The following is a 16,543-nucleotide window of genomic DNA, read 5'->3' as shown; positions in this document are numbered from 1 at the left end:
AGTTTTAGAGAAATTTTAATAATTTTAAAGTTATAGTAAGAGAAGTTTTATGGTATAAATATTCATATATCTAGTATGCATTTTCTTTATGTATGCAACTTTGGTACAAATGTGTATATTTATATATACATCTGTGTAACCAGCTTTCATGTACACATATGTATATATACCTATTTTTATGTTTTATAAATTTCATAATGCACCCCATAGGGTTTATAAATATTCATGGATACAAGTAAATATCTTTTGTGTTGGGTATATTAGAGTATGTGGCCCCCTTTGCTGTTAGCAGCGGGTCACATAGAGATTGCGCTTTGTAACTTTAAGCAGGCCCGTGATCCGGGAGTAGTGATGCAACCATGGCAACGATACACACTAGGTGTGGTCACATGATATAGGACGTGAGAGCGTCAGTGCATCTTACCTCCGGGTGGAGAGCCGTGGGTAACACATCCCAAGTATATCTGCCGGGTGGTAGTCATGACGACCGGAGCGTCATGACGCCTTCCGTGCTGGCCATAACCCGGAAATCCTACAGACCGGGCTAAAAAGCCCACGTATATACACCGGATATTAGTCATGACGCCTTGGGCGTCATGACGTCTGACGTGGTGGCCGCAACCCGGAAGTCCCACGGACTGCACCGGGCGGCAAGCCCCAGCGTGCATTTCCATCAGGACACGCTGGAGGAAACAGATGAATGAATCAGGATTGGTCAGTGTTCTAATGTAAGTGTTTGCTTGTACATATAAATGGCTGTATGTGACTATACATGTTTATGCTTGAGAAAGTCGCCATAGGAGCGACGAAACGCGTTGCATATTTGCATATTTTGCTTTTGGCATTTTGCTATTTGCCATTATTTTAGGTTTCCTTGTAATAAATTTAGCAGGTATTTCCTGCGTTCATATTCAATGTGTATGTTCCTTTAGAGCGCCTAAAATATTTTTTGCATATCCTTTGCATATTTTTACATTTGTGTTCCTTTTGAGGAGTTGTATCCCCTTGTTCTTGGGAGATACAACAATTTTTGGGCCAGCTCCTCCCCGAACCCACGGGGGGTCTTTGAAGGAATACACACTTTTTCGTTCCATCTGGATCCTGCGGACATTTGTCCTCTGTTACTACGTGCAGACCAGGACTTGGAGGTGTAGAGTGGATGGGTTCTCCCCTCATGGGAAGCATCCTCCACCTACACCGGGTAAGTCATTTTTTATCTTCGAATCTACATTTTTCAATAATGCTTGGCTGTCTCGGATATTCGTAAGAGGAGCGCTGTCCTTATTGTTTTTCATTGTTCTCAGCAATGATTTCCTTTTCACAGGTAGAAAAAGCTTTTCGTGAAAGAATAAGCCTTTCAGCCACTGGATATTTCAGGTAGGACACATTTTGGTGACTGCTCTTGCTGGCAGTATAGGGGTTAGACCTGATACGAATTGTTCCGATTTTTTTTTTGCTGCTGATACATACACAGAAAATGACCTCTTATGTCACTTGTGTAAACTGTCTTGGTCTTTTCTACATACAGTGTACCAAAACTTTAAATTAGTAATATAGCAGGTTGGAGATTTTTTCCAGAGTAGTCCCAGTAATGGCAATGAGAACTAGAAATCCCTCATTCCTTTACATAGACAGAGAAAAACACATCATAATACTCAGATTTTTGTTAGAACTAGAGATGAGCGAGCGTACTCGTTTAGGGCGATTTCGCAATCGAGCACTGCTTTTTTTGAGTAACTGACTACTGGGGCGAAAAGATTCGGGGTGCGGCGTGGTGGAGCAGGGGGTAGCAGTGGGGAACAGGGGGAGCTCTCTCTCTCTCTCCCCCACTCACCCCCGGCGCCCCCCGAATCTTTTCGCCCGAGTAGTCAGTTACTTGAAAAAAGCGGTGCTCGATTGCGAAATCGCCCTAAACGAGTACGTTGACTCATCTCTAGTCAGAACACTTTTTTAACTTGTGTGATGTGTTATTCTTGTTATACTCAGAGGTTACAACACCTTTATGGACTGGGAGAAAGGAGAAGGCCGTCCATTCGAATACTCTGTTTATGGCGCTGCCTGTTCAGAGGTGGAAGTTGACTGTCTAACAGGAGATTATAAGGTAAGAGACGAAAACAATTTTCAGTGGAAAACGTGTTAGGCTATGTTCACATGTGCGTTTGAATGCTCCTCTTGTAGCTCCTGCATACAGGACTTTTCTGTCTAGCAAAACACTAGACGACTGAATGGGAACCGAATAGACCCCATTATAGTCAGTGTGGTCTGTTCAGCACCGTTTGGTTCCGTCATAAAATCTGCTCGGACAGGGAATTCTTCCTTTCCTGCTTCCCGAACACAGCAGGAAAACAGAATCTCCTGATGCAGGTGTGAACATAGCCTTACTTATCCAAGCTTCAGCTGTTATGTTCCATTGAGGCTAGTATAGCACAGATTACTTTACCTTCAGAAATTCTAAATGGCTATTTAAATCATTTCTCTTCCGATGAAAATTAATGCGTATTTTTTTTTTTCAACTTCCTGTACGAACAGAACATCAGGGCAGACATCATCATAGACACTGGTTGCAGCATTAATCCAGCCGTGGATGTGGGACAGGTACTGTATGTTACAAATTAACATTTATTCCGCACATAATAGCTCATGCATATGACTGTATTACTGTTCAATTTTGTATAAAGCCATGATTGGGCTGTCACAGATGTGCGCAAATCCTCTACTGTACCTCCTCTATGCCTTCAGATTTCATACAGAGGCGAACAGAGTTTTTCCGTTGCAGTCTGTACATACTCCATTGAACTCCAAGTAAGGGCCCTTTTACATGGGCCAATAAGTCATTCAGTTTCCTGCATCCAGCGGGAATCTGAACTATTATCTCTCAGTGTAAATGCATGCCCGAATGAATGATGAATGTTCTCATTCGTTGTTCAGTTTCTGCCTACAAAAAACTGAACGTAGGATCGGTCCGTGTAAACAGGCAGTCATTCACTTATGAATGGCTGCCTGTTTATCGTGAATAGGGGCAAGTGGGCCAGAATGATCTCTGGCTCGCTCCGCCTCCATTCACTAAGCAATGCTCGTTCCTGTGTAAAAGGATAGAAACGATTATCGCTGGAACTACCTTCAGGCATCTGCGCCCAACATACCGTCCCGTGTAAAAGGGCCCAAAGTAGAGATGTACTGCGGATAGAACTATTACAATCTTTAAAGGGATTCTGTCACTAAAAAAGAAAAATGCTCTACTTATCTATTCCTCCCCCATCAGTCTGCTTACCAGATCTTCACCTCCCTTATCTTCTCCTGTCTCCTGCAGTCCGGGGGTCACTTCACCTCCACTTGCCTGATTCTTCTCCTTCCTGTGAGGTTCCGTACATTTGGTTGGCAGTCTGCCAATGTACGTTATGTCACAGCTCACAGGCCAGCAGGAGGACTGCCTATCTTCTTCAGAGATGGCTCATGCGAGCTGTCTCTGAAATGGATTACAATTCCTTCCTAGGCAGTGAAGCTACAGCACAGGGATGTGACCTTCACTGACCCAGCAGGAAGGAGTTTGTGATAAGCAGCCTTCATAACAAGCTGGGCCCAGCCTGCAGTCAGTGAGCTAACCTGGGGCACTGGAGAAGCTCAACCAGGAGAAGATGTGATAAGGAGACTGACAGGGAAGGAATAGGTAAGTTTAGATAATTTTTCTTTTAATGACAAAACCCCTTTAAGGATAAATTTTGTATATATATATATATGTATAAGGTTTGGGGCTACATTCATTTTTCAAGGTGTATTATTCCTGTATCTTTTAAATTGCTACATAAAATCGATCTTCAAACCAGATTTTGGGTCCCTTTAGCTTTGGTGATTATGTGAAGACATTTTCATATAAACATAGGTTTGAGAAGTAAGTATAAACTCCACCCATCTACACATCTTTGTCTCAACACTTCAAAAAGGAAAACAGCCAAGAAACATGGAAGTACTCAAGCTTTACCCCTACTTTTAGTCCTATTTAGCAAGAGTGAAGGTTAAAAGGCGAATTGGTGCCCGCTCAAAGCAGGAGGTGAAACAAACCATTCTAAATGAAACAGATTTATTAAGAATCAGTTCACAGAGACGGACTAAGTCTATGACTATACCGAAAAGCCCTTCACAGGATAGACACTTCAATCTAAAATCTATTAATTTATTAGTAATATGTTAAAATAAGGGCACAACACACAAGAACACCAACAGGCAGTAAATGCCCAAAGACAAATAGACACACCATCTACATATATGAATGATACCGTACTATCAACCCCCAACATTCCCTGAGGGGATAATAATAAGACACATAGCTGCTATAGTGTAGAGGAGTGTCAATCAACTCACTTACACTGCTTTATTGATTGAACCACTCAAATCAAAGGGAGTCGGTAAACCTGCTGTTAGACGGAAACATAGGGGTCCATGCATCCACCCAAATGCCTCAATTGTAGTCACGACACAGAATTCTCAAAATAATGAATAAATAACCTATTCGTACTCATTTGTATTCATATTCTCATTATTGATTCTGTTCTGATTAATTATTCAACCCGTTTCCCCTCTCGTGTCGTGGTTCATCAGGAACATATAATGAGTTTAAAGGGGTTGTCCCGCGAAACAAAGTGGGGGTATACACTTCTGTATGGCCATATTAATGCACTTTGTAATGTACATTGTGCATTAAATATGAGCCATACAGAAGTTATTCACTTACCTGTTCCGTTGCTAGCGTCCCCGTCTCCATGGTGCCGTCTAATTTTCAGCGTCTAATCTCCCGATTAGACGCGCTTGCGCAGTCCGGTCTTCTCTGTGTTGAATGGGGCGCTCGTGCTGGAGAGCTCCTCCTCGTAGCTCCGCCCCGTCACATGTGCCGATTCCAGCCAATCAGGAGGCTGGAATCGGCAATGGAACGCACAGAAGACCTGCGGTCCACCGTGGGTGAAGATCCCGGCGGCCATCTTCGCAAGGTAAGTAAGAAGTCACCGGAGCGCGGGGATTCGGTAAGTACTACCCGTTTGTTTTTTTTTATCCCTGCATCGGGTTTGTCTCGCGCTGAACGGGGGGGCTATTTCGGCGCGGGACAACCTCTTTAAGGGCAGGAGAGGTATTCCCCCACTATCCTCATAAACACCAACTAAATCAGTGGGGTGTCTAAAAACGGCGGTTACTAAAAGATGGGATCAGAGTTTGAGAAGGAGGCTATCTGTGTGTAGATTATAGCCTGGCAGGCCTGAATTATTGGGAATACCCAACGTATTGCAGACCTGAAGTGGCTGATAATGATATTCAGTGCATTTTTTAAAATTGGGGATAAATAACCCCTTTGAAAGGTGGTGTAATAGGGCCACTGATACAGAAACGAGGGTGGAGATAGTGTCGGTGGTCAACACAATAGTTTGTCACCAGCGCACTATCCACTCAGAATCAGTATCTCTATGGTTAACTTGGTGCACCCCACTCAATAGTATTCAGTCCCAATTGAGTTTCCAATGGCAGTACTTATGCTGGAAACCGACTAGTTCCCTATTTCTTCCTTCAGACAATCCAATCGCTTATGTCTGACTAGTCATCGGATGGTGACTGTTTCTAGTCTGAGACCTAATCCCTTAATTGTGGCAGCACAATCGCTTGCCTCTTGCGGCCCTAAAAGTAACACACAAAATAACAAATGGAGAGCATAGCTCCCCTAATGGGTTGGGAGCTATGCTCTCCACTTCTTGTTTTGTGTGTGGGTGCTATTGTGTGTTGTGCTCTTATTTTAATGTATTACTAATAGAATTATAGATTTTAGATTGAATTGTCTATCCTGTGAAGAGATTTATTAAGAATAATGCACCTTTTAATAAATCAGAAGTAGTTTTCATCAACTACTCTCTCCAATAGACTTGTAGAGGAGAGCGCGAATGGGACTCTGAAAAGAGTCCGGCTTTCCAGTGCTGCATGATCTTCAGAGGGTCACAGCGCTGGATTATGGGAGTAGGTGAGTATAAAATTACATTGCCTGGCTTGCTGTCACATCTCCTAATGTCGGCTTCACACGGCCGAGAAAATAGCGCGAGATTTGTGTGTTTTGCGAGATGCACAAATATGAACCCTATTCTGGGGTTATACACATGAGCGATGTTTCCCTGCATGGCAGCACGGTGTGATGCTATGTGGGAAACAAATCAGAGCATGTTCTATCATGCTGCGTGCCATCGCAGTGCCAATTGTTTTCAATGGGGCCAGCTGCAGCATCGCACCATCTGTAAAGTGCACGTGATGCATGATCTTCCATTGACAACAATGGGAAAAATTTGGCGATCCCCTTCATACCCAAAGTGATGCGAGGCTGTTTTCACATGAAAATGCCTAGCATTACCTGGGCTTTCACATGGATGGCAAGCTTGATATGATCCCATATCGCGCTTGCCCGTTGAAGTTAGCCTAACAGCACCATAACTTAATTTATGCTGCTGTGGGAGCGTGACAGGTTCCCTTTAAAGCGAACCCGTCAACTTCTCCTGATTTTTCATTAAAATTGTGTTTGGCACTCTAAGTAGGTCTCAATAATACTTCTCCAGCATCTACTACGGTAATAACACTGAACATTATGTCCAGAACCTTTACTACAATAATGTCACACACAAGAAAATTCACCATATTGCACATTCCTGGTCAATTACATTCAAGATCAGTCTGTTGAAATGTTAGAGGTACTGTGATAGATATAGTGGAGGTTTTGATCCTCCTCGACCTTTCTCATTGACCAATGGTGTGGTTATATTGTGCATGAATTACTTTAAGATCTCACCATTAAATTCTTTAATTACATGTACTAAATCAAGACGATAGTATACACGTTATTTTCATATTTTCCATGTAAGCTTAACTGAATGAGATTTCAAAGAAAAAAAAAACCTACAGTACCGGTCAAAAGTTTTAGGCTGGGTTCCCACGGGACGAAAATCCCGTGGAAATCTCACGGTTTGGTGGCACCTAAAAGCCGCAAGATTTCCTAGGGAAAGCCACAACTTCAAAACCCGTGGCATTTCGCCGAAGCTTTTGGAGCAGTTCAACGGCCGGCATTCTGTTGCGGTTTTTTGTCCCCATAGAGAGGAGTGAGGCCGCAACGGAAAAAAAAGAATTGAAATGCTGCAGCTGTCAATTGCATGCCGCATCGCCGGTTCCACCTGCGACGGATTGGCTGCCCCGTGTGGCCAAGATGTTTGCAAAATCTCGTCTACATGGCTGGCTAATCCCGGGATTAGGAACTGTGGGCGGATTTGCCACACAGAAATTCTGCACAGAATTTCCACGGCAAATTCGTCCCGTGTGAACCCAGACTTAGAACATCTATATTTTTCCAGCCTTTATTGATATTTTCAGAGTTTAATGTCTCAAGTGTACTTCGAATTGAAAGCATATAACAAATAAACAAGATAGGATGAATAAGAATAATGGATTAAGGTAGGTACACGATTACACAATCGAGGCATTCTTGCTACAATTACATTCAGATATTGTGCAGAAATTTCTTCCCAACATTGTTGCAGAAGTTCCCACAAATGTGCTGCACTTGTAAGTTGCTTTGCTTTCACCACTCAGTCTAGTTCATCCCAAACAAGCTCAATGTGGCTTAAGTCTGGAGACTGTCCAGTCCACTTGATTATGTGAAGCCTATCATTTTCTTATTGCCTTCTAAAAGGGGTTGTTCCACCGCCCAAAGTGATTTTTTTCCCCATTAATGCCCTGTAGAGTAAAAGCTCCCAATGACACCGGTAATATGACTGGAAGACCGGTGACATTATGGGAGATGCACGCTGCGATGGGGAGAGCGATGTCGGGCTGTGAGTGACAGCCCGATATAGCTCTCTCCATCCATGCAAGTCCCTTCATTGCTTTCAAAGGAGCTGGCAGCTTTAGTTTCAATGGCAGAGGATTGCCCAGCGGCAGGACCAGTGACGGCCCAACACCCCCCCCCCCCCCCCCCCCAGCGGCAGGACCAGTGACATATATACTTACCCTTCAGCTGATGACGGTCCGCCGGGGGAAGCTACTGCTCTTCTTCTTCAGCGGGAGCCAGCTGGCAATGGTGAAGCAGTTGCATAGAGTGAAATGATTGCACATGCGCGTGCACAAGACGCGCGTTCACGACAACCCAACCAGCCGACAAGAGCTACTGCACCTGCGCGTCAAAAAGAGCAGCAACAGCCCAACACCCTCCCCCCCAGTGGCAGGACCAGTGACAGGCTGACATCCCCCCCCAATGGCAGGACCAGTGACAGCCCGCCCCTCCCCCCCAGTGGCAGGACCAGTGACAGGCTGACATCCCCCCCCAATGGCAGGACCAGTGACAGCCCGCCCCCCCCCCCCCCAGCGGCAGGACCAGTGACAACCTGACACCTCCCCCAGCGGCAGGACCAGTGACAGCCTGACACCCCCCCCCCTAGCAGCAGGACCAGTTACAGCTCGACACCCCCACCACCCCAGCAGCAGGACCAGTGACAGCCCGACACCCCCGCGCGTCAGGACCAGCGACATGAACAGTGACATACATACTTACCCTTCAGCTGAGGATGGTGGTCCGCCGGGGAAAGCTGCTGTTCTTCAGCGGGAGCCAGCTGACAACGGTGAAGCCGTTGCCAAGGAGCGAGCAGACTGCGCATGCGCGTGCACCAGACGCGCGTTCATGATGACCCAACCAGCCGACAAGAGCTACTGCGCCTGCGTGTCAAGAAGAAGCTGAGAGACGGCTAGATTTGTCATATCCAAAGACGACGAATAGATAAATATAGGGGGGGGCTCCTGATCAGGTAAGTATATATCTTCTGTATGGCTCATTTTTAATCATTTCAAGCTGTGCTTGAAGATTAGTGTTGTGGGGTGCCAATCACTCAAACTGTTGACTATCAAAAACCTGTCATCTGACTTTGTAGCCGCCTTTACTTTTGAACCTTTGAACCATTTCACATTATTTGCTGGACTTTAACTGGATTTATGTAAAGAAATAAAAAATAAAAAAACTTTTGACCGGTAGTTAGAGATGAGCGAACGCGTTCGTCCGAGCTTGATATTCGTGCGAATATTAGGGTGTTCGGGATGTTCGTTATTCGTGACGAACACCATGCGGTGTTCTGGTTACTTTCACTTCCTTCCCTGAGACGTTAGCGCGCTTTTCTGGCCAATTGAAAGACAGGGAAGGCATTACAACTTCCCCCTGCAACGTTTAAGCCCTATACCACCCCCCTGCTGTGAGTGGCTGGCGAGATCAGGTGTTCGCCTAATATAAAAGTCGGCCCCTCCCGCGGCTCGCCTCAGATGCGGTGTGAGTTAGATGAGGGACAGTGCTGTTTATACCGGAGCTGCTGTAGGGAAAGAATTGGTAGTTAGTGTAGGCTTCAAGACCCCCCAAAGGTCCTTATTAGGGCCACTGATAGCTGTGTGTTGGCTGCTGTTAGCAGTGGGATTTTTTTTTTTTTCTCAAAATCGCCTCTGCAGACCGTTGCACCTGGCATTAGGGACAGAAGTGCTGCATAGGCAGGGAGAGTGTTAGGAGTGAGTGTAGCCTTCAAGAACCTCAACGGTCCTTTCTAGGGCCATATTTATCCGTGTGCAGTACTGTCCAGGCTGCTGTTGGCTGTGCTGCATTTTTTTTGGGCTTCTCAAAATCGCCTCTGCAGAGCATTGCACCCTCCATTGATACTGCAGGGAAAGAATTGTATAGGCAGGGCCACAACACAGTTATTATTCATAGAATATACGCAGTGCTGCCTGTTGGTGGGAAAAAACTGAAAACAAATCTATTTGTCCAGCCTGTGTCCGTCCTTACGCCTGTGTAGACGTGTGAGCTGCGTGAAAAACATTGCTAAATCATACGCACCCAGCTACGCTTTACTGCTGGGTTCGCCATTTGCTTTCCTTAATTGGGAAAAAAAAATACCTGCTCTCCAAGAGTTATAATAACTCTGCTACCCTCACGTTCTGTGACACATAAGCAGGGACACAGCGCAGTTATTAAACTTCGCAGGTTCATTGAATATACGCAGTGCTGCCTGTTGGTGGGAAAAAACTGAAAACAAATCTATTTGTCCAGCCTGTGTCCGTCCTTACGCCTGTGTAGACGTGTGAGCTGCGTGAAAAACATTGCTAAATCATACGCACCCAGCTACGCTTTACTGCTGGGTTCGCCATTTGCTTTCCTTAATTGGGAAAAAAAAATACCTGCTCTCCAAGAGTTATAATAACTCTGCTACCCTCACGTTCTGTGACACATAAGCAGGGACACAGCGCAGTTATTAAACTTCGCAGGTTCATTGAATATACGCAGTGCTGCCTGTTGGTGGGAAAAAACTGAAAACAAATCTATTTGTCCAGCCTGTGTCCGTCCTTACGCCTGTGTAGACGTGTGAGCTGCGTGAAAAACATTGCTAAATCATACGCACCCAGCTACGCTTTACTGCTGGGTTCGCCATTTGCTTTCCTTAATTGGGAAAAAAAATACCTGCTCTCCAAGAGTTATAATAACTCTGCTACCCTCACGTTCTGTGACACATAAGCAGGGACACAGCGCAGTTATTAAACTTCGCAGGTTCATTGAATATACGCAGTGCTGCCTGTTGGTGGGAAAAAACTGAAAACAAATCTATTTGTCCAGCCTGTGTCCGTCCTTACGCCTGTGTAGACGTGTGAGCTGCGTGAAAAACATTGCTAAATCATACGCAGCCAGCTACGCTTTACTGCTGGGTTCGCCATTTGCTTTCCTTAATTGGGAAAAAAAAATACCTGCTCTCCAAGAGTTATAATAACTCTGCTACCCTCACGTTCTGTGACACATAAGCAGGGACACAGCGCAGTTATTAAACTTCGCAGGTTCATTGAATATACGCAGTGCTGCCTGTTGGTGGGAAAAAACTGAAAACAAATCTATTTGTCCAGCCTGTGTCCGTCCTTACGCCTGTGTAGACGTGTGAGCTGCGTGAAAAACATTGCTAAATCATACGCAGCCAGCTACGCTTTACTGCTGGCTTCGCCATTTGCTTTCCTTAATTGGGAAAAAAAAATACCTGCTCTCCAAGAGTTATAATAACTCTGCTACCCTCACGTTCTGTGACACATAAGCAGGGACACAGCGCAGTTATTAAACTTCGCAGGTTCATTGAATATACGCAGTGCTGCCTGTTGGTGGGAAAAAACTGAAAACAAATCTATTTGTCCAGCCTGTGTCCGTCCTTACGCCTGTGTAGACGTGTGAGCTGCGTGAAAAACATTGCTAAATCATACGCAGCCAGCTACGCTTTACTGCTGGGTTCGCCATTTGCTTTCCTTAATTGGGAAAAAAAAATACCTGCTCTCCAAGAGTTATAATAACTCTGCTACCCTCACGTTCTGTGACACATAAGCAGGGACACAGCGCAGTTATTAAACTTCGCAGGTTCATTGAATATACGCAGTGCTGCCTGTTGGTGGGAAAAAACTGAAAACAAATCTATTTGTCCAGCCTGTGTCCGTCCTTACGCCTGTGTAGACGTGTGAGCTGCGTGAAAAACATTGCTAAATCATACGCAGCCAGCTACGCTTTACTGCTGGGTTCGCCATTTGCTTTCCTTAATTGGGAAAAAAAAATACCTGCTCTCCAAGAGTTATAATAACTCTGCTACCCTCACGTTCTGTGACACATAAGCAGGGACACAGCGCAGTTATTAAACTTCGCAGGTTCATTGAATATACGCAGTGCTGCCTGTTGGTGGGAAAAAACTGAAAACAAATCTATTTGTCCAGCCTGTGTCCGTCCTTACGCCTGTGTAGACGTGTGAGCTGCGTGAAAAACATTGCTAAATCATACGCACCCAGCTACGCTTTACTGCTGGGTTCGCCATTTGCTTTCCTTAATTGGGAAAAAAAAATACCTGCTCTCCAAGAGTTATAATAACTCTGCTACCCTCACGTTCTGTGACACATAAGCAGGGACACAGCGCAGTTATTAAACTTCGCAGGTTCATTGAATATACGCAGTGCTGCCTGTTGGTGGGAAAAAACTGAAAACAAATCTATTTGTCCAGCCTGTGTCCGTCCTTACGCCTGTGTAGACGTGTGAGCTGCGTGAAAAACATTGCTAAATCATACGCACCCAGCTACGCTTTACTGCTGGGTTCGCCATTTGCTTTCCTTAATTGGGAAAAAAAATACCTGCTCTCCAAGAGTTATAATAACTCTGCTACCCTCACGTTCTGTGACACATAAGCAGGGACACAGCGCAGTTATTAAACTTCGCAGGTTCATTGAATATACGCAGTGCTGCCTGTTGGTGGGAAAAAACTGAAAACAAATCTATTTGTCCAGCCTGTGTCCGTCCTTACGCCTGTGTAGACGTGTGAGCTGCGTGAAAAACATTGCTAAATCATACGCAGCCAGCTACGCTTTACTGCTGGGTTCGCCATTTGCTTTCCTTAATTGGGAAAAAAAAATACCTGCTCTCCAAGAGTTATAATAACTCTGCTACCCTCACGTTCTGTGACACATAAGCAGGGACACAGCGCAGTTATTAAACTTCGCAGGTTCATTGAATATACGCAGTGCTGCCTGTTGGTGGGAAAAAACTGAAAACAAATCTATTTGTCCAGCCTGTGTCCGTCCTTACGCCTGTGTAGACGTGTGAGCTGCGTGAAAAACATTGCTAAATCATACGCAGCCAGCTACGCTTTACTGCTGGGTTCGCCATTTGCTTTCCTTAATTGGGAAAAAAAAATACCTGCTCTCCAAGAGTTATAATAACTCTGCTACCCTCACGTTCTGTGACACATAAGCAGGGACACAGCGCAGTTATTAAACTTCGCAGGTTCATTGAATATACGCAGTGCTGCCTGTTGGTGGGAAAAAACTGAAAACAAATCTATTTGTCCAGCCTGTGTCCGTCCTTACGCCTGTGTAGACGTGTGAGCTGCGTGAAAAACATTGCTAAATCATACGCAGCCAGCTACGCTTTACTGCTGGGTTCGCCATTTGCTTTCCTTAATTGGGAAAAAAAAATACCTGCTCTCCAAGAGTTATAATAACTCTGCTACCCTCACGTTCTGTGACACATAAGCAGGGACACAGCGCAGTTATTAAACTTCGCAGGTTCATTGAATATACGCAGTGCTGCCTGTTGGTGGGAAAAAACTGAAAACAAATCTATTTGTCCAGCCTGTGTCCGTCCTTACGCCTGTGTAGACGTGTGAGCTGCGTGAAAAACATTGCTAAATCATACGCACCCAGCTACGCTTTACTGCTGGGTTCGCCATTTGCTTTCCTTAATTGGGAAAAAAAATACCTGCTCTCCAAGAGTTATAATAACTCTGCTACCCTCACGTTCTGTGACACATAAGCAGGGACACAGCACAGTTATTAAACTTAGATAATTCATTCACTAGAGGCAGTGGGGCCTTTCGTTTTCCAAAAAGGGCAAAAATTATATTTGGCCTGCAGTCTTGCGCCAATTTATTTCCTGCCTGGGAAATCTAATCACTGGTAATACAGCATGCTGAGGGGTAGGGGTAAGCCTAGAGGACGTGGACGTGGACGTGGCCGAGGACGCGGAGGGCCAAGTGAGGGTGTGGGCACAGGCCAAGCTCCTGATCCAGGTGTGTCGCAGCTGTCTGCTGCGCGATTAGGAGAGAGGCACGTTTCTGGCGTCCCCACATTCATCGCCCAATTAATGGGTCCACGCGGGAGACGGTTATTAGAAAATGAGCAGTGTGAGCAGGTCCTGTCCTGGATGGCAGAAAGTGCTTCGAGCAACCTATCGTCTACCCGCAGTTCTGCGCCGTCCACTGCTGCCAATCCGAATCCTCTGTCTGCTGCTCCTCCTTCCTCCCAGCCTCCTCAGTCCACTACAATGACACCTGCTCAGGAGCGGGAACACTCCCAGGAACTGTTCTCGGGCCCCTGCTTAGATTGGGCAGCAGCGGTTCCTCTCCCACCAGAGGAGTTTATCGTCACTGATGCCCAACCATTCGAAAGTTCCCGGGGTCCGGGGGAAGAGGCTGGGGACTTCCGCCAACTGTCTCAACAACTTTCTGTGGGTGAGGAGGACGATGACGATCAGACACAGTTGTCTTGCAGTGAGGTAGTAGTAAGGGCAGTAAGTCCCAGGGAGCAGCGCACAGAGGATTCGGAGGAAGAGCAGCAGGACGATGAGGTGACTGACCCCACCTGGTGTGCAACGCTTACTCAGGAGGACAGGTCTTCAGAGGGGGAGTCAAGGGCATCAGCAGGGCAGGTTGCAAGAGGCAGTGCGGTGGCCAGGGGTAGAGGCAGGGCCAGACCGAATAATCCACCAAGTGTTTCCCAAAGCGCCCCCTCGCGCCATGCCACCCTGCGTAGGCCGAGGTGCTCTAAGGTCTGGCAGTTTTTCACAGAGACGCCTGACGACCGACGAACAGTGGTGTGCAACCTTTGTCGCGCAAAGCTCAGCCGGGGAGCCAACACCAACAGCCTCACCACCACCACCATGCGCAGACATATGATGGCCAAGCACCCCGCAAGGTGGGACAAAGGCCGTTCACCGTCTCCGGTTTGCACCCCTGCCTCTCCCCCTGTGCCCCAACCTGCCACTGAGATGCAACCCCCCTCTCAGGACACAGGCACTACCGCCTCATGGCCTGCACCCACACCCTCATCTCCGCTGTCCTCGGCCCCATCCAGCAGTGTAGTTCAGCGCACCGTTCAGCCGTCGCTTGCGCAAGTGTTCGAGCGCAAGCGCAAGTACGCCGCCACGCACCCGCACGCTCAAACGTTAACCGTCCGCATCGCAAAATTCATCAGCCTTGAGATGCTGCCGTATAGGGTTGTGGAAACCGAGTCCTTCAAAAGTATCATGGAGGCGGCGGCCCCGCGCTACTCAGTTCCCAGTCGCCACTACTTTTCCCGATGTGCCGTCCCAGCCCTGCACGACCACGTCTCCCGCAACATTGTGCGCGCCCTCACCAACGCGGTTACTGCCACGGTCCACTTAACTACGGACACGTGGACAAGCACAGGCGGGCAGGGCCACTACATCTCCCTGACGGCACATTGGGTGAATTTAGTGGAGGCTGGGACAGAGTCAGAGCCTGGGACCGCTCACGTCCTACCCACCCCCAGAATTGCGGGCCCCAGCTCGGTGCTGGTATCTGCGGAGGTGTATGCTTCCTCCACTAAAGCACCCTCCTCCTCCTCCTCCTCCTCTGTCTCACAATCAAGATGTGTTAGCAGCAGCATGTCGCCAGCAGTCGGTGTCGCGCGGTGTGGCATCACAGCGGTGGGCAAGCGTCAGCAGGCCGTGCTGAAACTACTCAGCTTAGGCGATAAGAGGCACACGGCCCACGAACTGCTGCAGGGTCTGACACAGCAGACCGACCGCTGGCTTGCGCCGCTGAGCCTCCAACCGGGCATGGTCGTGTGTGACAACGGCCGTAACCTGGTGGCGGCTCTGCAGCTTGGCAGCCTCACGCACGTGCCATGCCTGGCCCACGTCTTTAATTTGGTGGTTCAGCGGTTTCTGAAAAGCTACCCACGCTTGTCAGACCTGCTCGTAAAGGCGCGCCGGCTCTGCGCACATTTCCGCAAGTCCCACACGGACGCTGCCACCCTGCGCACCCTGCAACATCACTTTAAGCTGCCAGTGCACCGACTGCTGTGCGACGTGCCCACACGGTGGAACTCTACGCTCCACATGTTGGCCAGGCTCTATGAACAACGGAGAGCTATAGTCGAATACCAACTCCAACATGGGCGGCGCAGTGGGAGTCAGCCTCCTCAATTCCTTTCAGAAGAGTGGGCCTGGTTGGCAGACATCTGCCATGTCCTTGGTAATTTTGAGGAGTCTACCCAGGTGGTGAGCGGCGATGCTACAATCATTAGCGTCACCATTCCTCTGCTATGCATCTTGAGAAATTCCCTGCAAACCATAAAGGCAGCTGCTTTGCGCTCGGAAACGGGGGCGGGGGAAGACAGTATGCCGCTGGATAGTCAGGGCACCCTCCTGTCTATTTCTCAGCGCGTACAGGAGGAGGAGGAGGAGCATGAGGAGGATGAGGAGGAGGGGGAAGAGACAGCTTGGCCCGCTGCTGACGGTACACCGGCTGATTGCCTGTCATCCTTTCAGCGTGTATGGCCTGAGGAGGAGGAGGAGGAGGAGGAGGATCCTGAAAGTGATCTTCCTAGTGAAGACAGCCATGTGTTGCGTACAGGTACCCTGGCACACATGGCTGACTTCATGTTAGGATGCCTTTCTCGTGACCCTCGCGTTGCACGCATTCTGGCCACGACGGATTACTGGGTGTACACACTGCTCGATCCACGGTATAAGGAGAACCTGCCCACTCTGATTCCCGAAGAGGAAAGGGGTTCGAGAGTGTTGCTATACCACAGGACCCTTGCGGACAAGCTGATGGTAAAATTCCCAGCCGACAGCGCTAGTGGCAGAAGGCGCAGTTCCGAGGGCCATGTTGCAGGGGATGTGCGTAGATCGAGCAGCATGTACATCCCAGGCAGTGCAACAGTCTTTAAGGGCCTGGCCAGCTTTATG

The 16,543-nt window shown here is 47.5% G+C and overlaps 1 protein-coding gene across 1 annotated transcript in view; it reads left to right on the top strand.

Moving 5' to 3' along the window:
* Positions 1-16,543, top strand: part of LOC136576284 (aldehyde oxidase-like) — a 124,148-nt gene that overhangs the window by 86,273 nt on the left and 21,332 nt on the right. The window contains exons 28-30 of the mRNA XM_066575461.1: positions 1,329-1,377; positions 1,987-2,101; positions 2,530-2,595. Coding sequence (XP_066431558.1) covers positions 1,329-1,377; positions 1,987-2,101; positions 2,530-2,595 — 230 coding nt within the window. The remainder of the gene's footprint in view (positions 1-1,328; positions 1,378-1,986; positions 2,102-2,529; positions 2,596-16,543) is intronic.

Source organism: Eleutherodactylus coqui, chromosome 8 (genome assembly GCF_035609145.1).
Source record: "Eleutherodactylus coqui strain aEleCoq1 chromosome 8, aEleCoq1.hap1, whole genome shotgun sequence".
NCBI lineage: Eukaryota > Metazoa > Chordata > Amphibia > Anura > Eleutherodactylidae > Eleutherodactylus > Eleutherodactylus coqui.
This window is presented reverse-complemented; position numbering and strand designations above follow the sequence as displayed.